This window comes from Talpa occidentalis, unplaced genomic scaffold, assembly GCF_014898055.3.
Source record: "Talpa occidentalis isolate TD23 unplaced genomic scaffold, MPIMG_talOcc4v2.1 talOcc4.6, whole genome shotgun sequence".
NCBI classification, from domain to species: Eukaryota; Metazoa; Chordata; class Mammalia; order Eulipotyphla; family Talpidae; genus Talpa; species Talpa occidentalis.
This window is the reverse complement of record NW_023604972.1, coordinates 27,419,639-27,444,853: the sequence shown is the minus strand read 5'-3', so window position 1 is coordinate 27,444,853 and position 25,215 is coordinate 27,419,639. Positions and strand designations below refer to the sequence as shown.

The following is a 25,215-nucleotide window of genomic DNA, read 5'->3' as shown; positions in this document are numbered from 1 at the left end:
CTCCATTTTCACATGACTTTCTCTGTACGTACTTCTCTTTTTCTTATGAGGACACTCTGTATTTAGGGCCCACTCTATTAAAGTATATCACCCAGTATTACAGTATCATTACCCTTTTATAGTATAATATTCCAGTAACTATGACATCTGCAAAGATCGTATATCCAAAGGTGTTTTAGCTTCCAGTCCACTACATCAGTCCACTACATCAGTCAATAACTGATGGATGAATGAATAAGTCCATAATAATTCCAGACTGTGACTCCTTGGGTATTTTTCATTAGTCTTAATGGTTGTATTACACAAGGTAAGGGCTAACAGTTGAATATTTCTTGGGTTCCAATTCTGGTTTTGCTACACTTCCAAGTTGTACAGTCACTTAGCTTCTGTAAGTTTCGGTTTCTTCCTTTGCTGTAAAATAGTAACAGAAATACTAATATGTACCACTAAGTGTTAGCTATTATGAATGAATGTGTTCACAACTATTTTAAGATACTTTATATATTTAATTCCCATAACAGTTTATGAGTTGGGTTTGTTTCTTTTCATTTTAGCACACAGGAAAATAGATTTGCTCCAAGAATTAAAAACAGAAAATATATGTCATTTTGTAAAGTGGCACATTGCACTTTGAAAATCTTAGCTATAATATAGGTAAATTTGGCAATCTCACAACTTTAAGATTTTTCTTATAAATTGGCTCACAAATTTGAATTGAAGTACCTCAACTTTTACTCATGTTCACTGTCACTATCTCTGGGAAGACTAGAGAGAATGCTGGCAAGTGGCTGGGGCGTTTGGACAGTCTGATTGCACTAGGGGGCCCAGCTGGTCAGAGAAGGTAGCAATAGGTGTGTGTAGGTGCTCAAAATGATACTCCTTTAAAACTTTTTAATGGACTAGTTCTTACTACCTTCTTCCCAATGACTACTTTGGTATATTAAAGGATTGATGTCTCAGAAATAGTATATGCAATAATTTCTACAAAGGCTTGTGTCATAAAGACTATTTCAGCGTGCTAGAATCTAATATTATATACTGTCCTCCCACTTCAAATAAACTCCCCTTTGCAATGGGTACATATCTAGTTTGCCTGTTTCTCGCTCTACTTTTTGAAAGACTGCATCTTTTGATATCAGCTGAAAATAACACCAACTACCTCCGGAAGGTCTGGTCCCACATTATTTACAAGGAGATTTCCATAGTTACATATGTATTTGTGCCACTAGACTTAAGAGTTCTGTGAGGGCAGGAGCTTTTGTCTGTTTTGTTAACCTGACAGCAAATCTTTATTAGTTGATGAATAACTAAATACGGCATGGAAGTAGCACATCTATTTCAGTCACTATTTGTCTAAGCTGGCTGCTTCTCTAAGATAACAGCTCTTTCTTTTGGAGTATTTAACACGAAATTGTAGCACTATGCACTTAATTGGCTTATAAAATATTGTGTGACCAAAATTTAATCCTTAAATTCACCCTGTTCAGAGATATATTCACCTCTTTTAAGTTAACTTTTCCAAAAATCTCAAATTTTGTGCTTTTTTTTTTTTTTTAAGATTATGCATACAAGAGATGGGGTACAGGCCAGCGATGCAGGGGATGAGAGGATTCACCAGAGACAGAGTGGGGAGCAGAAACAGGCAGACTGACTGAAACACACTGCTGAGGGGAGCAGTGAGCGAGACAGGAGAGGTCTGCCTTGCCATGTGGGCTGCTCCCTGGCCAGCCGGGGATTGAACCTACGCTGCAGAGGCTGCGGACTAACCCCATAGTGCAGTGCCCAACCCCCTGCACCACCAGGGAGGCCTTGTGCTTTTCTTTTAAATCATTAATTATTTGCATATATTCTTGAAATACTAGGCAATAGAAGTTTCAAAAGGCTAGAATTTTTTTTGCAAAAAAAGTATTTGAAGAAACTGGATAATGGTTGATACTTCAAGCTGAAAAGCAGATGTGGCAAGTATTTGAAGGAATAATTCAAATAGGTCATTGCAGATTACGGTGAACTCCCTGCATATCCAAATTAATTTGACTATGTTATGAGACTTGTGATTTTTTATGATTTCTTGTCTTGTAAAAGTTTGTTACAAGGAATATAAAACTGGGAATTTGTCCTTATACAAGTATATTCCTTTGGTAAATTGGTAACTAGTACTGGCTGGGTTTTCGTGGTAAAGGAGATTTAAGGAATGCTTATTTTACACCACCAATGCATTCAACCTTCTCATAGGGCAATACAGTAGTAGAAGAAAAGGAGACTACCCTGGCTAGCTCAAGTTCACTAATTTAGTTGCTTTAGTTTCATAGTTCTTGTAGCACCTCCACCAGGGGGCAGAAAGTGGAAGAAAAAGAAGATGAAGTAGAAATATATACTTGACTTCTGAATGCCTGTCAAAACCTTGAGAATTGCATCCAGCCCTCATTTTATAAAGTGAGTCAACTGTGACTGAAGTCAACTGTGGCCAAGAAGACATAATTTGTTGAAGGTAGAGATGGCAGATGAATCTTCCAGGCTCTTGACTTTCAGGCCAGTGTCTCTGCTGATGTGTAATGAGGCACTATTTTAAGAAATAGTACAGTCCTGAAATTGCACTGCTTCCAGCTCAGCACTTGCTGTGTAAACTTGGGCTGATTTCTTTGACACTCTAAATCTTTCTCACTTCCACCATAAACAATAGTACCTACCTCATAAAGTGGTTGGTAGAATAAAAGACAATCCATGTAAAGTGTGTAGTAAAAGCCTCCGTGTAACTAAGAATTATGTATTCTCGTCAGCTCTCAAATGCCAGATTCCAAATCTGATGTTTAGAACACTGGTGGAATTAATGTGTCGACTATCTTAGCTTACACTTGCATTATTTTCTACTTTCTCATTTCTGAAAGAAAATACTGATTACCCCCAATTTTACAAGTGTCTGCTTTCTCCACCCCCCCAGCAATAGTTTTTACAGAACAGGCCTGATACATGCTTCGTTGACAATACATGGCCTCCTGCAGAATAATGGTGGTAGATTTATTCTAGTACCTCATGATTAATTTTTGAAAGTTCCATAACGAACTTGACCAAAGTAAGAAAAATTGTTTTTAAGAAAAATGCATTGAATGTAGTGTCATGTTTTTTTTTTTTTCTGGTTATATATTTGACAATTTGAACCTCAATAGCAGTCCACAGTTGTTAATACCTGTAGTGCCCTTCCTGACGCGGCCTGAGGGCACAGCTGCTTGTGGTGAATGACAGAGACAGAGCAGAGACAGAGGCGAAGTTCCTGGTCGGAAGGCGCCCGTGGCCACCCTCACCGGGGATGGGGAACTAGGTACAATAGAAGCCAACTAGGACTCTCCCGTGTCCCTGCAACCCCTGCAGTCTCAGGCAGTCTAGCAAAAGCCGTTTCTTCAGCAAATATACGGCAAAAGGCAGGTTTCCATTTGCCTTATGCAAATAATGCTCACCCTTCAATATAACTCTTAAGTTAACTCTTCAAGATAACAGGCGACTTCTAATTGCCAGTGTCAGCAAATATTTTGATTTTTTTTTTTAAAGCAATGCTCTGGCTCAAAACAGTCTAGGATATGCGGAGATTTTGGAGAGCTTAGAAATAATTCCTTTACTTCCAACTACTCTCTCTGACAGTCCAAGCTTTCAGGTCCCATCTATTTCGTGCCGCTGTCGCGAGGTGTAACTTTGAGGAGGTGAGAAACCAGCAGTCTTCTTGGCTTCCTGTCTGCCCTGAACAGTCATTTCTTTGAATGCAAAGAGGTGGGGTTGGGGAGGATCTGTCACTAGGATTCTTATGGGTGGGACCTGGAGCCGCGAGTGAAGGGAGGGAGTGGTCCGCGGGTGGGAATGTCGAGCAGACAAAATATGGGACCCCTGTCCCTTGAAGTTCCACTTGTGTCTTCCTGAGTGAGGAGCACGGCGTCCGATGTGCCTCTCCCCGGGGCACGTTAGGAGAGAAAAGCGACCCAGATAAGAGTGGACAGAGAAAAAAGCGAGCCATGTTCTCCACCAAGCGGTCCCCTGCCCTCGCAGCTGAGCAGCGCCGCAGCCGAGCCCGGGCCTCGGAGCGGGTAAGATCCAGGGGTCGCGCTCCGCGGGCCCACAGGTCAGATGTCCTCTCAGTCGGGAGGCACTCCGGGTCAGGCTCTCACGCCGGGGCGCTCCTTCCCTGGGCTGCCACCTTCTCCCGCCGTCTGTGAGCTTCGGCGACCCTGGCCCCGGCCCCGCGCCCCGCGCGCCGCAGCCAGTCCCCCGGCGCCCTGTCCCGCACCGGTGCCCGGCCGGCCGGGAGCGTGGGCAGGCTGCCCTCGGCGGGAGTCAGGTCGCCGCGGAGAACCCGCTCTTCTCGCCGAGGGCCTGTCTCGTCCCCCGCAGAGCCGCCCCTCGGCGCGGTGCCGTCCGCGCAACAAGTGGGTTTCCGCGCGCGCCGACGCCTGGGGAGGCTGGGAAGGAGCCGTGGGAACCAGCCCCTCGGGGGTGCGCGGCTTCCCCTCAGCGCCCCCGTCGCGGCCGCCCCGCCCCGCCGCTGGAAGGATCGCGCGGTCCTCCGGCCTCCTCGGACGTAAGTGTCCTCGCCAACGCGCGCTCGGCTCCCGGCGCCTCTCAGGGTCGGGACCCGCGCGCGCTTCCCGGCGACCAGATCCTGGTCGGGACCGAGCGTCGGCGCCGCAGCGGCCGCCCCACCTGCGGCCCCGGCACACCGGGGGTCCCCCGCGCAAACCGCGCCCGCGCGCTCCCCGCCGCGTTCTCCAGGCGCCGGCCGCCCGGGCGCGGGTTCTGAGCGGCCGCGGGTTGGCGGGCTCGGGCACCGCTCCGGGCAGGACCGCGGTGCCGCTTCCAGCCGCCCCGGGTCGGGAAAGGAAGGGCAGGGAAGAGCGCCACAGACGTCTCGCTCTGGCTGGAGCCCCCTCATTTTCAGCGTTCTCCGTCGGTGTGGAAGGGTCCGGGATCAGCGGCGGCGGCGGGCCGGCTGCGCGGAGTGACTGCGCTGTGCGCGGGGAGACCCAGCGCCGCACCCGCCGTGGAGCAAAGTGGTGTCCAGGCGGATCCTGTGAGGGGGCGCCTAGCTCCCGCGGCGGGCGCCCCACTCCTGGTTCCACCCGCTCGGGGCCGGTGGATGGCGGTGTAGGCGCTTTTTGCGCGGCGGGTCATTCCCGGGACCCAGCGCCGAGCGCCGGGAGCTCCGAGGTCACCGGAGCGGACAAGCCGGGCATTCCCAGGAAGTTGTTCCAGCGTTTCATAAGGTGGAGCTTTCCTCCCGGGTGAGAAACTTTTCTGAGAAAATGCACTCCAAAGACTAGATCGTGCATAAGACTTTGACGACTTTGACCTTACACGCACATTTGTAATCTGCAGTCTTTAATAAAAGTGATAATAGTAATAATAGTTATTATTATTGTAACCGATGGAAGCAAAGGAATGTCCGACTGCTACCAGAAAGGGAGCGAAGTCAAGACTTAACGACTGATCATTATCCAAAGACACCTATTTTAGCTGAAGGCTTTGGAATTAAAAACGCTGCAAAACATTAATTTTGGCATAACTCAGAGAGCATGAGAAGAAACCATGCATTTTTAAAATTATAAAATCATTTTTTGTGACAGTCACAACACAGTCACCAATTTATTTGTAATATTTGGCTCTTGATAGTTTTGTTGTGGAGAATCGTGCTAAAAATCAGTCCCTAAAACCAGGTTCGTGGGACACACATATCTGTATAGGCAAGTGTGAGTGAGCTGAATAGCCAGCTTTTCCATTGAATCCTTTCCAGGCACCAGGAGTTTCACTAGGATGAACCATTTTTAGAGTTATTTGGGTGTGGAATCACTTAAACCTTAAAATCTCAAGATGCTGGAAAGCTCTATTTAGGGGAAGAGGGCTTTTCCCAGAAAGTTCCTTGGAGGATAAGATTACAATTCCAATGATGAAAAACTCAGTTAACCCTCCAGGAGATTAAAGAGACAAATCAAGACTTGCTTTATTAATCCATCAAGTATATTTCCAGGCATACCGTAATTTAAAAAAAAAAAAAAACAAACCCAGTGAATCCCATCATTAACATCCTCATAAAGTTGCTGAAATCTTAATTGCAATAGCACCCAAGGCATGGGTGCCTCCACCACAAAGTAGCTGTGGTTTTGCTTGGAGAGGGCTGCATTTCCCACCAAAGCTGCATCTGAATTTCAGCATTCACTAACTCTATTGTCCTCTAAGCCCCTTAGTTGCCTTTCTCCACTATTTAGGGGCTCAGACCGCCCTAGGAGTTAGCACATCACTGTCTCTAAAACCTGTGTTTTCAAATCTCTGTAGCATTAATGAGGAACCTTGTTGCTTCATTATTCCTCTTTCCCTTACCTCCAACCTCTCTTGACCACAAACAAACCTGTGTTCTTAGAGGTTCTGAGTATCTCTACCTCTTGGGCAATGGATGCTCCTTAAGCACCCCCAGAAAAGCTGTGGTATAGAATTTTTACTGAATGTGTCCAAGGGGGAAATTTTATTTAACACAATGTGTTTGCCTTAGTTCTTTGAGATGTATGCATTCGTGTGTCCTGTCTGTCCTGTCTCTGATCAGGGCATTCGACTGTGCCTGATGGAAGATGGAGCTGATTGGCTAAATGATACTGACCTGTACAGAATACTTGATCCACACTAAGCGCTGAAGTAACCCTCAGACTTAACTGATCTGAAACAACCCGCCCGCGCGCATGTACACACACACACACACACACACACACACACACACACACGGCAGAAATCACTGAAAGCTGCCTTCATAGGTAGAATATGGACTTTCGTGTCAAAGCTCAATTCACATCTCTGTCTCTACCCCTTGAAAGCTTTAGGGCCCTCAGCAAGTCAAATAATCTTGTTGAACAAATGGGGTTGATGCTAGTGATGGTCTGTGAGGACATTGTGAGGATTAGGGACATAAAGATGTCCTAGAAATACTGTACATGATAGTTGTGCATTCTGTAAAGATTCCCTAGACTGTTTTCTCTTGAGGAGTCAGTCTTGGAGTCTTTCAGGCTTTCCTCCACAGTCAGCCTTCTTTAATTCTAAAACTACACTCTCCAGTAGAATAGCTGTTGGTCATATGTGGTTATTTAAATTTTAATTAATCAAAACTAATTCAGTCTTCTGTTCCCACGAGCCCCATTTCAGGTTCTCAGTCACCACATGTGGCTTCTGAATTAGGCTTTATTGCAGAATGTTCTCTCAGTTCTGGATCTTGCTTTCTTTTGAGTGATAATCTAATGAAGCTCTTGGATGACAAAAGTTTTCCTGTCCAGCTCGTGCCTTTACTGCTCCAGCTCCAGAAGTGGTTTGTAAAGCTGAATTACTCCTGTTTTGTTGAGTTCTTTCCCACTGCTGGGGCATTTGTTATATGGTAAATTCCGGGGTGGGGTTGTGTGGTCCATTTCAGTATCAGCTGCAATTATTGTGTAATTTTTGTCACAAAATCCTTGGGAAGTCTCTCCACAGCTTTGAGGGTTTCTGCTAATGTCTTGTTCTTTTCCTTTCACAATATGCTTTTGGGCTGCTGATTTTCCTGATTTTAGAGCAGAAATCTTGATGTAACCAAGGGAGTCTGTTCTCTCCCCACACATCCTTATATGTTGTACCATTTTTCACAGGAATGACAATAACGGATCAGGAGGGTTGATGTGTGGCTCAAAATCCTCTAAGAGTGTTTGATTTATTCAGATCTGAAAATGAATACCCTGTCTCATTCTGAAGTACCCCTTGCTGACTTGTATCATGATTTGACAGATTATATATTTTACTTCTTTATTTTGATGATTTTTTTTCTCCTCCTACTGGAATATTTAAACTCCACAGAAACAGGGATTTTTCTATGCTTTTGTTCGTTGCCACAAAAGTGCCACAAGTATAGTGGCTACTTATTAACTATTGGTGAATGATGACTCTACTCTCTCTATTTGGAGCTAAAATGGATAGATACTGTGGATTCCCCAGGACTGCCTTAACAAAGAACTGCAGACTGGGTGGTTTAAACAACAGAAATTAATTTGCTCATAGTTTTGGAGGCTCTAAGTCCCAAATCAAGATGTCAACAGTGTCCTGTTCCCTTGGAGGACTTTAGGGAAGAACCCCTCCTCCCTAATTCCTAGCTTCTGACCATTGCTGGCATTCCTTGGCTGTAGCTAGCTGCGTCTCTCTAATCTCCACCTTCGTTGTCATGTGACCTTCTTCCTTAAGCTTCTATATTTCCCCTCTCTTACTATAGGACACCAATCATATGGAATTTAGGGTTCAGTCACCTGAACCCAGTATGACTTCTCATTCTAACTAACAAAGGCAAAGAGCCTATTTCCAAGTAAGGTCTCATCCTGGGGTTCCAGTAGACATACATTTGGTGGTGGGGGTGGGTGCTATTTAAGCCAGTACAGATGCAGCATAGACGATCCTTTCCCTAACTCAATCCTGTAGCACCTAGGAATGTCTTCTATTTCTGGGAGTTTGCTAAGTCTGCTTTAGAGCAAGTGCAGTCCATACAGACAGGCGCTGTGCATGCTGGAAGAGTTACTGTGCTCTGCTAACGTGAGCCTTCCCTGCGGGCAGGGAGGACACAGGAGGGGGGCCCTTGCGTGGCTGGCTCAGCTGCCTTTCCCTAGCGGGTCACTGGCCCCAACCCTGTCTCCAGGGGTTTCTCTTTGCTGGGAAAGAGCCATGGTTGTCCGAGAGCACAGGCCTTTCTATCTGCCGCCCCCTGAACATGCTGCTACAGTGTTTGCTCAGCGCTGAGCTCTGCTGAAGGGTGCCCATAAATTGTTTTCCTCTCAGGCTGCTGACGCTTGCTGCCCTCAACTCACCTTACAACAGCTGTTTGGATATTCTCCTGTGGCTCATTTCTACATGCCCCAACCATCAGAGCAGGTGGTGACAAGTACAGTGTCCATGCCTGACAGGGCTGCTTGGGGATCCACGGTGGCCCTATCGGTGATCCATCCTGCCATTCAATATCAACTCTGAAACTGTCAGCAGCTCGGAGGACATCTGTGGGAAGGGCTTGGTCAGCTAACAGACTGGCTGAAGCAGAGGCTGAATAGATAGGGGTGAGTGGCGAAGACCATTTTGGTACCGCTAGTCTGTGCTTAGGTCAGGGTCCCTTGGGACCTTTAGGTTGACGGTATTTGGAAAGTATCTTCTGTTAAAGGAGAGCCTGTATGCAGCTATGAACGTAGACGACGTCAGCCTCTCTAAAGTCATGAAGGTCATTCCGCTAAAGTGTCATAAAGCATTTTAAAAGTTGTGAGTGCCAGGAAATTTAATTAGGACCTCTGTGAACCCAGGCATAGTGAAGAAATCTCTATGAACAACTCAATTTTAATCTTTCTGACTAGGGCACCATAATACCCTAAGAGGCTAAGAAGCACGTGCTAGATGTCAATAAATTTAACTACACAGTCTGGAGAAAAAGAATAGGTTCATAATTCAGTCAACAAACATTTATATGCCAGGCACTGTACAAAATACTTGTGATATGCCAGTGAACAAAACAGATGAAGATTCAGGCACTTGGGAAGCTTAGTTTCTAACAAAGCAGTAAACACTAATTCAGGAGTGCAAGGAAGCGCAATAGCAGTTTAAATAATGAGTCATCTGGCTTGTCATTCTGTGCAGTGCCCTGGAGTGAGAGCACAAGATAAGAGAAGGGACTCTGCGGCTCATTGCAGATTGCCAGAGCCTTTTATGTGTATCCCGTTTGCAAGCTTACATGCAATGCAGTGTTCAGAGATCTTTGCTTTTTGGCCCTTTAACCTCAAGCCAATTAATTAATCTAGTGCTCCTCTGATGATCCTGTTCCATCTTTGGAACAGCAGACATGGAATTTATTGACACAAGTTACCTTGGTTTCCACTGTGGCACTTTCCAAGAATTTTCAAAGATTATTTTGATGGTGTATGATTTCCACCTCTGTGTGCTTATTTTAGATGCCATTCCTCTGTATTGTGGATTGAAAACCAAAGCTACATTATTTAACTTGGTGTTTGTAAAGGGGCAGGAATGGGCCACTGAGCAGGTTTTCTGATCCCATGCAGACCGGGTAAAGGAGTCAGAGTCCTCAGTGGGTTTTTGCAGATCTTTTATTGGGGTTCACCAGGCATATGGCAGGCAGGGGTGCTGGGGGGCCGGGAGGCTGGCAGTCCTCCCAGCCCCCAGCAAATCCTCACTCTATCTGGGCTCTCTGGCGTTCTCTGCTTCTGCTGCTTCTTCTCTGCTTCTCTCTCAGTTTCTCTTTCGGCTTCTGCTGCTGCTGCTGGCGTCCCTGTGACGCCGCCCTTAAAAGCCCAGTCTCAGCCCAGGGGAATCCCATCTACCTATGCCCACACCCTACTCCAGGTGCCCGCCATCAGGCATGCATTCAGGACCGCAGATCCGTCATCTATCCTGATGGCCAGAGGGCAGAAAAGCCTGACATTTTTCCTTACCCTACAGTGTTTCTCTGTGATTCTTTAGAACAGTTTTGGCCAAGTTGAGCAAAACCAGAGATGGGAGTTCTAATCTTTATCTGGTACTGACTTGCTGAGATTTTACAGACATCACTTAATCTTTATCATCCTGGTTTCCTCATGTGGAAAATGAGGTGGTTGGACTCCCTTTAAGATCTAAAAACTGATATTTTAAGGCAGAGAGAAAATGAGCAGCACATTGCACTTTTACTTTCCCTCCTCCCCTTTTATAGTTGAAAAGCACCACATGGGTCAGGGTTTCTTGACTGACTTTTTTTCTGACTTTTTTTTAAATTCTACAGCAGCCTTCTGCCAAAGTGCAAAATTTCCTGTTTAATCCCCAAAGGAAGATTGATCAGAGGAAATCTGGGAGGCACTTTAACCACTGGGAGCAGGTTTCTCTGGGGTATCTTCTTTGGCTATAAGTATCTCACCTACATGTGCAGCTTGTGGGTGGTGGAAAACGTGGGTAGGAAAGTCACTCATGTTAAGGGCCTTCCAACACCTGGCACAGGATCAAGTTGGGAGCCAGGTGTGCCTCTGAATGCAGTGGAGGAGGAATTTGACACGGTGACAAAACCTTTTCCTTAAATAGCTAGTTAGGGTGAACACCCTATCTGCACTCACAGTGAAGAAATTAAAAGAGAAAAATAACAAAACCATGTTGAGAGGAGCACAGGAGCAGCATTTTGAGGTAAAGAGAAGGAGGATACTGGGGTCTTGTAATTTTGGAAGATTGGGCATAAAATTAGTCAGGAAACAGAATGAACCTGATTGAATCATTCCACCTAAGCCAGGCAGCTCGGGGCACAGGTGCAAACAGACCTGGGCTGATTCTTCCTCCTTAGATATTTCTTACTTATTACTCCAGCAAGTAAATGTTCCTTGGGCTCAGTTTCCGTCTATGAAAAATAGGAACAATACCCCTTTCATGGGACTGTGATTGAAGACTCTGCGACAATGCTTTATGAAAGTGCTTTGTAAGAGCACAAATTGTCAGGACACAAAATATTTAGATCCTTCTTTTTGGGTTACTGTTATCTAATGGAGAATTTAGTTGTTCACATCTGGATAGCCCACCTCTAGGAAGTGTTGAAAGAAGAAATGTTGCTTTCAAAATCTGGGTTTCCTTACAAACCCAGTAAGACAAAAATAAGACAATTGAAATTTAATATCATTTTGCTTACTTTATGGTCTATAGCAGCACCATCCAATAGAAATGTAATGTCACCCAATATGTAAATTTTAGATGTCCTAGTAGCTACATTTGACGACACAAAGGGAAACATAAATTTATTCTAATATTTTATTACACTCAATGTCCAAGAATATAATTTTAACAGGCAATCTAAAAATTATGAATGAAATATTTTACCTTCTTTTTCATACTATCTTCAAAACTCAATACTCATATAGCACGTCTTAATTCAGATGAACCACCTTTCACGTGCTCAGTGGCCACCTGTGTCTAGTGGCTACTGTCTTGGACAGTACTGGGCTTTTTAGAAGGTGGTACATTGAATTATAGCCCCTTCAAGTATATCTATATCCTAATCCCCAAGAACCTGTGAATGTCACTATACATGGTGAAAGGAACTTTGCTGATGTCATTAGTTAAGGATTTTGAGGTGTGGAGACTATCCAGAATTATGTGGAGGGCCCCAATGTCCTTGAAGAGGGAGCCCAGAGGATCAGAATCAGAGGTGAGAGGATGCAAGTGAGCTGACGTGCTTTGAAGATGCAAGAAGAGCTGTAAGCCATGGCATGTAGGTGGCTACTAAGAGCTGAAAAAGCCTTAGAAACAGATTTTCCCTTCAGAGCCTTTAGAAGGCAGTAGCCCTGATGCCTACAGCCCTGTGAAACTGATCTCCGACTCTGACCTCCAGAATTGTAATAGAATAAACCAGTGGTCTTGTAAGCCATGGTGGCAGTTGGTTACAGCAGCAACTAAGAAATGAATACACTAGTACACTATTGTTAACATCATTCTTTTTTTTTTTAAAAAGATTTATTGATTTATGCATCCAAGAGGATTCCCAGGGACAGAGGGGGGAACAGATCAGGCAGACCAACTGAAATACACTGCTGAGGGGAGCAGTGGGTGAGACAGGAGAGGGCTGCTGCACCATGTGGGTTGTTCCCTGGCTGGCCGTGGATTTTTGCAGCTATTGCTGCAGCTATTGCTGCAGTGGCTGGCAATAGCTTGATAGCTCTGTCTTTAACCCCTGTGCATTAACACCATTTCTAAGAGACAGTTTTGAGAAGGTGTTCCCCTGTGTGGTGCCAGCGAGGCACAGAGCAGGAACTCTATGATCTAGGCAGCCGGGTAAAGGAGAGTCCTGGAGCTCCCGGTGGATTTTTCAGGCTTTTATTGAGCTTTTACCCCATTTGTAGTGCAGCAACCAGGTACATGGCAGGCAGGAATGCCTGGGGGCCCAGTGAATCTTCACTCTTTCTGGGCTCTCTGGCGTTCTCTTGCGGCCTCTTCTCTGCTGTTGCTCTCATTCTGCTTTCTCCTCTCATTCTGCTGGCGTCCGCATGACGCTGCCCTTATAAGTCCAGTCTCTCAGCCCAGGTGTGCCTACCTATGCATGCCCACACCCTACTCCAGGGGCCCGCCATCAGGCATGCCTGTAGGACCGCAGGGGTCTATCAATGATAAGGGCGGGGAAAAAGACTGACAGTTTTCACTTACCCTACACCCTGATAGAGCATTTCTCAGGTATTCTGATTCCCGGGCTGGGGGTGACTGCACAGCAGTTTGCCCCAGGGTTCCTATTTATGGCCGTTCTTCGGGTTACTGTGCCTTCCTGTCATCTACCTGAGCACTGGAGTCTGTTTCTTTCTCTGGTCCAACTGCAGCCTTTGATAACAGAACTCAACTGGTGCCTTGTCACTGCCTTTGAGAATGGCCAAGGTGACAAGGATTTTTCAAATTAGGGTACAATACACAGTAGAAAAAAATGGTTTAGAACAAGTCACTCACTCTCTTTACCACCTGCTCAGTGTTTTTATCACTCTAAATATGAACTAACAAGTAATAAAAGTATAGCCATGTGGGTTTGGTATGGTTTTATGCTTTCATTAGTAATATTATGGAATGTGTGATCAGGCCATTAAGTCTCAGTTTAGTGTACGTGAGAATCACCTGGAGAGCCTGATGTAACAGATCACTTGGGTCCCACTAGCGGGGTTTCTAACAGAGTAAGTCTGGGAAGGTACCCCAGAACTTGCATTTCTAACCAATTCCAGGTGATGCAGACACAGCAAGAAGGAAGATGTGAGAACCCTGGGAATACCTGGCTTTTAGGCGGTTCTCCCAGGTCCTCCATTATTGCTGGGAAAGACCCCAAGGGAGGCCTTTCCTTTCCACTAGGGCATGCAGGGAATCCTCTTCCAACAATAAGCTTAGCAGTTGTTGCTAAGGAACCTCAGAGTTCGCCCCACTCCTTTCACTTGGCTCTGTTTTGTGTCTCCCTCCCGGAGGTCTAAAGTAGATGACAATCCCGAAATCCCCAAGTCTCAGCTAAATATACTTCATTTGCCACAGACCAGCTGACATCTCAGATTTCCCAGCTGGAGTGAATGCCCCGGACCTGGGGTAGCCCAGTGGAAAATCTATAAGTGGAAAATGCCAAGTTAAAAATAGCCTGGGGAGGCCCCTCAAACTCTTACACCCAGCTGCCCACTTGGGGTGACGGGTTCCAAGGGTGGGCGGTGGGAGGGTAAAACCAGAGTGTTGGAAAGAGTGCTGAGCAGTGTGCAGTTCATTCGGTAGGAGAGTTAGGACAGACTTTAGAAACCAGCTCCTGCTTCTCCCCCTGTCTCTGTTTTAAAATATAAATTCAAGACTTAGTTACCAAAGACCTAGATCCGGCCTATGTTGATTTTAATTCTTTCTTCTTCTGCATAACAATAAAGCATAGCTTCTAAACTTTCTGAAATTAAAATTGAGATTGAACCTTTCTGGGGGTGGCCTGGGGTTTCTGAAAGTGGCTCCTTGAAAGGACCTGTTAGGTCTACCTTGTGGGTGCAGAGGTCAGTGGATTGCTTTTGTCTTGCCAGTTTGAATATATAGCTGCATTCATGAAAAGAGAGAAATCCCTCTCTCAAAAAACAAAACTGAAATGCAGTCCACTAGTCTTTCCTAGGCTACTTGTGTCTGGTTGCTTCCTCCTTCTTCAGGAAGACCCTGCCAAGTTTGAAAGTTTTCAACCAGTTTCTTTATTTCGTCATTTTACATCTGTACTTCATGCAGGTCCATTATTCTTTGCTGGGTTTGCTGTCTTCTTCTTCTTCTTCTTCCTTCTTCCTTTCTCTTCTAAACATCTTCTGCATAGTCAGAAGTTTAAAATCAGTGAATTCTTGGTCTACCCCAAACTTTCATGTTTAAATATATCTTGTCTACCACTATCTTTCTGAATTGGCTAATTCCCACCCAGAAAGTATTCTCTTGCCAGACCTTCATCTAACCTAGGCCAAGACTCAATCTAAGCTTTGTGTGGGTAAGCTGAACAGATGAGGAAAAAAAAAAAAAACTTATTCTGGGGCTTCCCCGGTGGCGCAGCGGTTGAGCGCTGGGTTGCGAGGCTGCCCGCGGCCTCTGCCACAACGGTTCGATCCCCGGCTGCTCCCCAGCCACCGGAGGAGGGTCCCACATGGCGTGCAGACCTCTCCTGACGCCCTCTGCTCCCCTCAGCAGTGTACTTCGGTCCTTCTGCCTGCTCTGCTCCCTGCTCTGGCTCTGGTGAATTCTCTCACCCTCCCGTGCTTCTGACTGTACCCAGTGCATGTATAAATGAACAAACAAACAAACAAATAAATAAATAAATAAAACATGCCTCTATTTAAAAAAAAAAAAAAAAAAGAATATTTATTAAAAAAAAAAAAAAAACCTTATTCTGAATGTTTAGGCAGACAGAAGGAAGGCCACAGAGTTGCACCCAAGTCTGATAATACTTTTAAAGAGGCTGTTAGGAAGGGGCATAAACTCTACCATTTACCTAAAGACCTCATGTGAGTAGTGCCTATAGAATGTGGCAGTTTGCAGAGTTTGGAGGGCACTTTGCATTCACAGGGCAGAGGTGACCATGTATATGCTGCTGGGCAGCCCAAAGTGCATCTCTACCAGGAGAACTAGCACCTGGGGACACTGGGAAAGAATGGAGGACCTATGGCAGGAAACCACACCCAAGTGGGCAGAGTTACTACTGATTTTTACTATGTGATGTCCAGGGATACCAAATATTCTGAATTGTGTGAGAATCCTATCATTGAAAATTGTTCTTTTCACTATATCAATTATGTTGCTTCCCCTTTACCTCCCACCTCCCTGAACCAACACACATATAATTGGAAACCCATAGGAATGAATGCTTAAAAACTACTGTTGGTGCAAAAGTAAAAGATTATATATATTTTTAAAGCTTAACCATGTGGATTGACCATGCCCTATGTGACTCTGTGTCTGTGTTGTAATCCTCTTTATATCTGGGCTTTACTGTCCTGTCACAAGGTCTTAAAGTCACCCATGCCATTGACTATATCCTCAAAGGTAGGCTGTCAACTCCCAGAGGGCGAGGACTATGTCTTTATCATCTTAAATCCCAATAACCCAGCTGTGCACAGAATAGGTGCTAAATAAGCATGAGTGGGATCAACCAAATGAATGAGATTTTAACACATAGCATGCATATTTGTAATGCAAACCTCAACACATATTTTCCTTCTATTTTCCAATGAGCATATTCATGAACTAGAGCAAAACATATGATGAATGTTAAATTTGGAATTCAGTCTTCTGTTCTTTCAGAAAGAAAGATTCAGAAAGAAATTGCTGCTTCATCTAACACATAAAATCCTTTCTTGTACTTTTTTTTTTAACTGCAGGATTCCTTTCAGCAGGTGGGTTCAGTAGGTTAACTGTTTTCAACATCTGTTTATGCTTTACTTTGCATTGAAATGCCTGAAATAGATTGTTGTAGAGCATAAAATCCATTTTGTCTTGTGTGTGTTCCCTGATTATTTTCAGCTGTAGAGAGTCAATATTTTAGTTCTCTACTCACTTTGCCAATCTGTTTCAATTTTTAAAAGTCATAACATTTCTATTCTTATAGAGTCATTTAGGTCTTTAAGATTTGCACAAATTCAACAGCTCCCTTATTGTTACATGAAAAATAAGTTTGGCTTCATTTGGCTCTGTATTAAGTTCCTTTGGATTTTGCCATTGCTCCCTTAAAAACATAGTAATCTGTAGCCAGGATGTGAAATTTAAAACATTCTAGTGAATAAATGTGAAATATTTAATTTCCTGAGGGATGGAGAATGAAGCTCTCTTTGATTTTTTCCCCTGTAGCCTCCATTGTTTCCAAAGAAATATACTGGGAAAATAAATAACTTTTAATCTTCCCTAATATATGTAGAAAGAATTCAGTTATTGTATCTGCCTTAAAAGGAAATACTTTTTAAGATTTGTGTCTGTCGTAAAATAACCTTGACATATTCGATATTGGGGGCAAATCATCTCAAAAAAGAATGCAGGGTCCTATTTATCTACCTTGTTGGGATGAGAAGTTGCCTGCTGTTTCTTTCCAAGATCATCTTCCATAACAGTCACGGAATTATGACCATCACCCTCCTCTGGAAAAAATGGAGCTTATTTTAAAAGATTTTGCTGTTGCCTCTGAAGACAAGTCCTCACTTGAGAAAAGATTATAACTTTCCTGCAGGAAGACTGAATTGAACACACTCAACTTACATATTTCAGAGAAAACTGGACTTTTAGAGTTTTGTGAACTTGATAGAAACATTGTTATTATTTTTTTACTTTTATTTCATTTTGCCAATTTTATTTTATTTCTGTAATATTTGTGGTTGGAGTAAGAGACTTACATTTTATGCCTTATTTGCAGACATGGAAATATGATTACAAATAGGGTGATGGCTTTATAAGGTCACCTAGATTTTCAGTGGTAGAGACAATATTGTTCAAGTTGCCTCTGAAACATTCCAGTCTTCTATCTCATGTTTCCTACTTGAGCTAAACAATGCTACTCTCAGAACTGCAACACTGGGGCCATATGCTGCCTGGGTTTTGGATAATTATTATCTCAACAGGAAAAATACTTTGTTGGTATTTAGTCTCCAAGTTGAATATATTTTCTGGGATGTGTGAATATGAGATTTGAGGGCAGGCTATCTGGTGCTGTTGTTGTGTTAATTTTCAAAGAAGAAAATATGGGCTGGGTTGGTTTGCAGACCATGTGGTGTGAATGGAGTAATTTCATTTTATTTGAACTTTCATGCTCAATCAAATGCCAAAAAAAATGAGATGAAAAGACTTACTGAAGACCAGATGTTTGTTTTTCATGCCTTTTGGGGCATTAAAAGCAAACATCACAACAAAAAACATTTGGCTCTGACATAATTCAGGATGCATGGTTTGGGAGGCATTTGGCTTATTGGTAGAGTGGAAGCTAATGATAATATGGAGAATTAACAGATGACTGATTTGCAAAGCATTTAAATCACTGATCACTTATTCAATAAATCTGCTTTTAATTCATATAAGGAATGCTCTCCCAGCTTACTGACAACAGCGAGGAAAGCATCTATCACAGACTATGCTTCCTAAATAAGGATACTGGCTCATTTTTGCTCAGTGAACAGACAGTGAAGGTGGATTGGAGAAGGTCCATCTCTAACCTGAAAAAGCAATTCATTTTGGAGTGGTAGTTGTGCAGGCTAGTGTTTCAAGCTGATAATACAGCAGTAAGTGGACTCCTAGTGTCTGTATTTTTTCAGAGCTATGAGTATATTAGCATGTAGTGTTAAACAGTCTAATATCCCCAAGGGTTTAGAGGGAGCTTCTGTGTCCTGTTCAGGCCACACCAGTCAAAGTGACTTCACTATCCTTGTAGGCTGTTCTCTGAATCACTGAAACAGCAGAATTGCAAACATACTAGCAACTCGTCACCTTTCTACCTAGAGAACTCAGGTGCCAAGTTAGTCTCAAACCAATAATACATAGAGTTGAGTATAGATTTTTTTCTTTTTAATTGTTTTTAGTATTGTGAGAGATTGGGCATGGACCACAGTGGTAAGCAATGAGTCTGGTGTAGGCAAGACAGAACTGGAAGGGCATTTAAGTATGCTATTCGAAGTGTGATCCTCAGACCACCTGAGATGAGTAGGCCTGGCACAATACCAATTATGGGGATGGAGATGATTTATTTGGTTTCAGATATATTAGGATTGGAGCATATTTACAACATCCAATGACATGTCAAGTGGCCAATTGCATACAAAGTTCTGGAGCTCAGAGGAAGATGTATGCTTGCTATATAAAGAAGGACGTCTCAGGGCAGGGCTAGCAATTACAACTATTTGCGTGATGGCATTGCCTGGAGGGAAATAATGCAAAGTACCTCCAGTAAAGGAATCATCAGAGAGGTAGGAGAAAAACATGACAAAGAAAATGCTTGAAGAGGAGGAGAGTAGCTAGAGAGAATTTGATCTCTCAAATGATACAGAGATGCCATTATAATGATGACAGAAAATTGTCATTTGGATGTAACAACATGAAGGTCACAGCACGCAGTCATTTGGTGCAGTGACAGGAATGGGCCAAATTGTCATGGCCATAGGAGTAAACAGTGAGGAATTTTGGAGATAAATATAACAACTCTTAGAGCATTTGGATGAGAAAAGAGAGAGAGAGAGGACAGTGGATGAAGTGGAATACATGTTTGAGGATGAAGAGAAAAAGAGAGACTTAGGCATGATATAAATTAAGATGATCACAGTAATGAGGGAGGAGAGGACCAAAGGAGGGAAGGAAGGAGAAAAGGAGAGAATAATTAAGGGGAGAATTAAGGTGTAAGATTCTTGAGAAGGGAAAAGGAGATGGAAACGTCAGCCCTAAATAGGAGTCAAATACCTTCTTCTTTACTGTGGAAGGATAAATATGAACACATAAGCAGGTGTGAAGGTTTAGAGGTAGGTGAGGTATAGGGTAAGTAAAAAAGTATCAGGCTTTTCTGCCCTCCCACAATTAGATTAATGATGATCCTTGCGGTGCTGAATGCATGCCTGGTGCAGGCACCTGGAGTAGGGTGTGGGCCTACGGTGGGTGCACCTGGACTGAGACTGGCTTATAAGGGCAGTGTCACCAGGAAGCCAGAGGAAGCAAGAGAGAGGGACAGAACCAGCATAAGAGAGAGAACGAGACCACGAGAGAATGCTGGAGAGCCCAGAAGAGTGAAGATTCTCTGGGCGTAGGAGGCCTGCCAGCCTCCTGGCCTCCAGGCACCCCTGCCTGCTGTGTACCTGGTAAAATCCCAATAAAATCCTGAAAAAGCCACTGAGGGCTCCAGGACTGTCCTTTATCCATCTGCATAGGGTTATAGAGATTCTGCTCCGTGCCCTTCCTGCCTCTACATGAGGCAATTCCCATTTGATGATTTTTATTCTTTCCATAACATGGGAATTGGGGTGGGGCCTCTTCTGAGACTGAGGGCAGATATGTGGGAGGAGGCAGTTTGAGGAAATGAGAAGTTTGAAGAGTTGAGAAGGCCTTAAACCAACATTTAGTAGTCCCATTGGGTGACACTGCAGCCCTATTCTTATACTCGGGTGTCGGTGCAGAGAAGATTGTGAATTCATCTAGCATTGCCTTTTACAAGAAGAATGAGAAGACAACCCAGAGGTGTATGGACTTCAGGAGATTAGCAACAGTATCACTGAAGTATTGTTCCAAAGATTCTAAACAAGATATTGTAGGGTAAGGTAAAAAGTGTCAGGCTTTTCTGCTCTCCCACCATTAGGATAGATGAGGGAACCCTGTGGTCCTGAATGCATGCCTGATGGCGGGCACCTGGGTGGGTACACCTGGGCTGAGAGACTGAGTTAATAAGGGCGGCGTCACGGGGACGCCAGCAGAAGCCAAGAACGAACGGAAGCCGAGAGAAGAAAAGTAGAGAGAACGCCAGAGAGCCCAGATAGAGTGAGGATTTGCTGGGGGCTGGGAGGGCTGTGAGGACTGCCAGCCTCCTGGCCCCCAGCACCCCTGCCTGCCATGTGCCTGGTAAATCTAAATAAAAGCCTGCAAAAGCCACTGAGGACTCTGACTCCTCCTTAACCCGGTCTGCTGGATCAGAAAACCTGCACTGTGTCCTGTCCTGCCTCTACAGATATGTAGAGACATAAAAGAAGGAAAAAGTTGATTGACTTGGAGAAGATAAAGGGACAATAGGCTCTGAAAGAGCCAAAATGGCTGTCATGAAAATAGTTAAATCAGCACCTGGGAGGCAAATGCAATGGTGTTAAGAATGAAGAAGAAGGGCCTCCCCGTAGTGCAGCAGGTTGAGCACAGTGCTGTGAAGCTGTCCACAGCCTTTGCAGCTTTGGTTCGATTCCCGGCTGCCAGGCAGATTCCCACATGGCGCGCAGACCTCTCCTGTCTCGCCCGCTGCTCCCCTCAGCAGTGTATTTCGGTCCGTCTGCCTGTTCTGCAACCTGCTCTGGCTCTGGTGAATTCTCTCACCCTCCCGCGCCTCTGGCCTGTACACCAGTGCTTGTATAAATAAATAAATTTTTTAAAAAAGAAGAAATTTCCAAAAAAAACACAATTGAAATTTATTAAAAAAAAATGAAGAAGAAAATAAGAGACCTCACAATGGAACCAAACTGACTGAGGAAAATATCTCAGGGAGATTGTGACCATACACATTATAAAAACCACCATGACAGTTTTTAAAATAAACACACTTGTTAAGATACAAGAAGTTTATGTATTGAGTTGCTTCATGATATTAAAACTATATTTCGTTTCCCTCTTTGACTTAGGTCTTGGGAGCTGATGACTGTGACATGAGTGGCGGCTGCTCTCAGAAGCTGGCGACAGCTACCATTCTCCGTTTCCTGTTGCTGGTCCTGATTCCATGTATCTGTGCGCTCATTGTCCTGCTGGTGATCCTGTTTTCCTTTGTGGGTGAGTAATGCCATTATTAAAGAAAAATGAAATAAAAATTAAAATTAGCATGATTTATAAGTAGGGGGTGAGCCAGAAGTGATGATATGGGGAGATGCAACTGTGTTTATTGAAGTTGTTTAAGGACTAAATTAATAGATGGTCATCATCTTGAACCATTTTGTTATTGTGCCAGAGAGAAAGACAAAGCGTCCTGGAGGTTCATTTAAAACAAGTATGCAATATAGTGTTATCCGCAGTAATCACCAGGCTATAATTAGATCCCCCAAATATATTCATCTTTTAATTAGAAGTTTGTACCCTTTGACCAACATCAAAGATGTCAAGAGACAGAGTATGAGGTGAGAGAATGTAACCCAAGTTAATATCTTAGTGGAATGGGGAAGGGTTGAAAATATTTGATGAACAGCATTAATCTCCACCAAACCTATCTCATTTGGGGTTCCTTCATTTATCCAGCAATTCGAACCAGAATCCTGGAAGAGAGCTCTGACGCTTACACTAATGTTTTCATAGTTTTTTTCTCTGAAAGTGCTTGCATACATGTTCCTTTGTCCTCACTGCTTTTGCCTGGGGTCAGACCTTACACTTTCCTCCTTTGGGCTATTGCAAATAGCCTTCTAATTAACTTCTAGAATTGACCCTTTCAAGCATCACCTGCTGCCAGAGAGATCATTCTAGTAATATTTCACCCTATTTAAGATCCTTGAAGGGTTTTCCATCACAAGATCTATTCCAAATAGTTAAAAGGACCTCCCGTTTACAGTCTAGCTTCTACTTCCTCTCTAGCATTTTCTCTTGGTGATCCTGTGTGCCCTAGCTATGTTTGATTACTAGACTTTTAAATATCATTTTGTTCTATCTAGAAAGTACTCCATCCTCTATTACTACACTTGCCTTTCCCCACAAATGCTTTCCTCAAACCTAGAAAAGTCTTAATCACGTTTTAAGATTCCCATCGAGGATTACTCTCCCCTAAAAATCTTTCCTGACTTTCAAATGGAATGACAGCTGCTTCTCTACTTTTTGTCACCAGATTGTCCTATGCATATCTTCCTCAAAGAACTGCCAGCATGGCTGGTATATTTTAGACTGCTCGCCTGCATCCACCAGTTAATCTATAAACACCTGCTGATAAGAATCTCTTATTAAATTTTGTGTTCTCAGCAGAGAGTAAACACAGATTCCTCGCACATAGAAAATGCAAAGTAAATGTGCTACTAATATAGCTAGACTGAGATCAAGGAATTAATTTTCAACTCACATCATAGGAAGATAATTTTTTTTTTACATGCACATGATGATTGAGCTTTTTTAACTAGTATGTCTTATACAGAGAGAAAAGTATGTGCAAATATGTGTGTGTATATATATTTATGTCACGTCCTGATTCAGTTCTTGGGTAAGTGAAATAACCTTCATAAACTTCAGCTTTCTTCTCTCTGAATCTCCTTAGAAAAAGAATTAGAGCATTTGTTTCATAGCCATATTGAAAGACCAACTCAGTAGATGCCTGTTGTGAGGATAACTTAGCAAGGTGCTTTGTAATAGTTTCTTATTGCTGCAGCAACAAATTATCACAAACTTGGTAGTTTAAAACACGAAAATTATCTTAGAATATGAAGGCAATAAGTCCAAAACAAATCTTACTGGGCTAAAATTAAGATGTTGGCAGCATTGTATTCCTGCTGGAGGCTCTGGGGGCAGTATTTCCCTGTCTTTTCCAACTTTTAGGGGCTTCCTGCATTCCTTGGCCTCTTTCCATCTTCAAAATGAGCATTGGCTCAGGGAGTCTTTCTTACACTTCTGACACATATTCTCACACCTCCCTCTTCTGCTTATAAAGATCTGGAGATTACATTGGGCCTACCTGAATAATCCAGGGTAATTTCCCTATCTATATTTGCAATACCCTTTTGAATGAGAGGTACATAATATAGCATATTCACAGGTTCTGGGACTTAGGCTGTGGACAATGCTGGGAGATATTATTTTGCATATCATGGTGCCCAATCCATTCAACATAAGTATAAAGCTTGGCTATTATTATTGGGATTATAGATTTCTGAAATATTGTTAAATAACTGTTAATAATAATTCTGTTAATTAATATCAATAATTTTACATGAATAAGCCATAATTCTTCCACTCCAAAAGTGGGTTAAGTGATTGGCTTTTGAAAATTTCTTTGACCATTGTGTTATACTGGGATGTACTTACAGTAAAAGGAAATTGGTATTTATTTTAGAATACCTTAGCTGCTCTAAGGAAGATAATTTTACTATCAATTGTGTAGCAGTAAGTGGCAGTTATTGGGAATTTTCTGTGTCAGGAACTGTTCCAAGTGTTTTCATATGTATTGACTAATTTGATGCTAACAGCCATGAGGAAGGTACTTTTATTTTCATTATTTTATGGCAGTTGAGTATTTGCCCAACTTTTTAGGGCTAGTAAGTGCTAGAGGGGATTTAACCCAGGTGGTTTCAGAGTGTAGAACCTATACTTTTAACCAAAGCATATAAAAACAGGAATGTGGGAGAGGATAGGGCAGCACTGGAAGAATGAACACTCTACTTTGGGCTAATAACTGTCAGCATTTTATAACTCAACATTGTGCAGCTTGAGAATATTTACTCTTAACACATTCTAACTTTTGTGCTTTTAGAAAATGGTTAATTAATAGATGAACAAATGTGAATCAAGAGCTGGTCACTTTCCAGTGATACTTGAAGATAAATTGCCTAGTGGGTTCAGTTTTTAAAGATAAGCAAGACCTGTAAGTTTCTCTACCTCTCTCAAATATACCATAGGGATATTAGCTATGACAACTCTCATGTATCATGTATTATCTTTCTTTTCTACCAGCTTGCTTTGGTAAATAGAATTAAAAAAAAAAAAAACTGCCATATTTTTTTTTTAGAAAGTTGTATTCTGTGGGTTCCTATGAGCTGGCCACTCATGGGTAACTGTGACCTATTTGCTATCTGCAAATCACAGCAAAGCATTCCTTGACTACCTAGGGAGTATAGCTCATATCATAAGGCAGACCCTGGGGACACCTAGGCCGTTGTTAACCTGATTACGTGACTATCTCCATGGTGTTCTTGGGAAAACTGTGATAAAATACTTCGCTGACGCAAATGTCTCTTGACACATGGTCATGATGTCCCTTTCCCTGTCCCTTGTAAATCTCTGTCCCCCATTCCTGTTCCACCCTCTGTACCTCATACCACTGTCGCATGATCAGCTTTACTATCCTGTATGATTTCAATAAATGGCACAAGAACTTCTGCTCAAGTAGCAGAGTCCTGTTTTGGAGTCAAACCTGCTGCATGACTGCTGTGTCCCTCATCCTGTTCCCACTGCAAAGTGGCAACAAAGTTCCTGTCACAACAGTATTATTGTCAGTATTTCCTAAGCAAATCACTAAGTCAAAGGACTTGATAGAGCAAACAGATGTTTAATGTTTTCACCACGTGGTTAGAGGAAAATGGTAAAGGAGAGATTATTAATAAGGCTAATCATTACAAATACAATTTTAAGAAGGCTGAAAAAATTTCATACACACATAGATCCCCTTTTAAGTGAATTACTCAGGGATATAACTGAGAATTGGCATTTGCTAAAAATATGTTGACAGAACTGGATGCTGACTCATAGGGTTAGGATGTGAAGTAAATTAACTCCAAGGGTCTTATATGTTTGTTCCAGCCACATCAGTGAAAATGACAGTTATGTAAAAAATAA

At 43.1% G+C, this 25,215-nt stretch overlaps 1 protein-coding gene across 2 annotated transcripts in view; it reads left to right on the top strand.

Moving 5' to 3' along the window:
• Positions 1 to 3,784: 3,784 nt before the first annotated feature.
• The window catches only part of CORIN (corin, serine peptidase), a 179,849-nt gene continuing 158,418 nt past the window's right edge, over positions 3,785 to 25,215 (top strand). Inside the window, exons 1-2 of one of the 2 annotated variants that reach the window (XM_054687979.1) lie at positions 3,785 to 4,070; positions 21,324 to 21,468. In XM_054687979.1, the coding sequence (XP_054543954.1) occupies positions 3,999 to 4,070; positions 21,324 to 21,468 (217 nt within the window). In that variant the 5' untranslated portion in view covers positions 3,785 to 3,998. The remainder of the gene's footprint in view (positions 4,071 to 21,323; positions 21,469 to 25,215) is intronic. The other variant, XM_037530071.2, reaches the window with a different exon arrangement.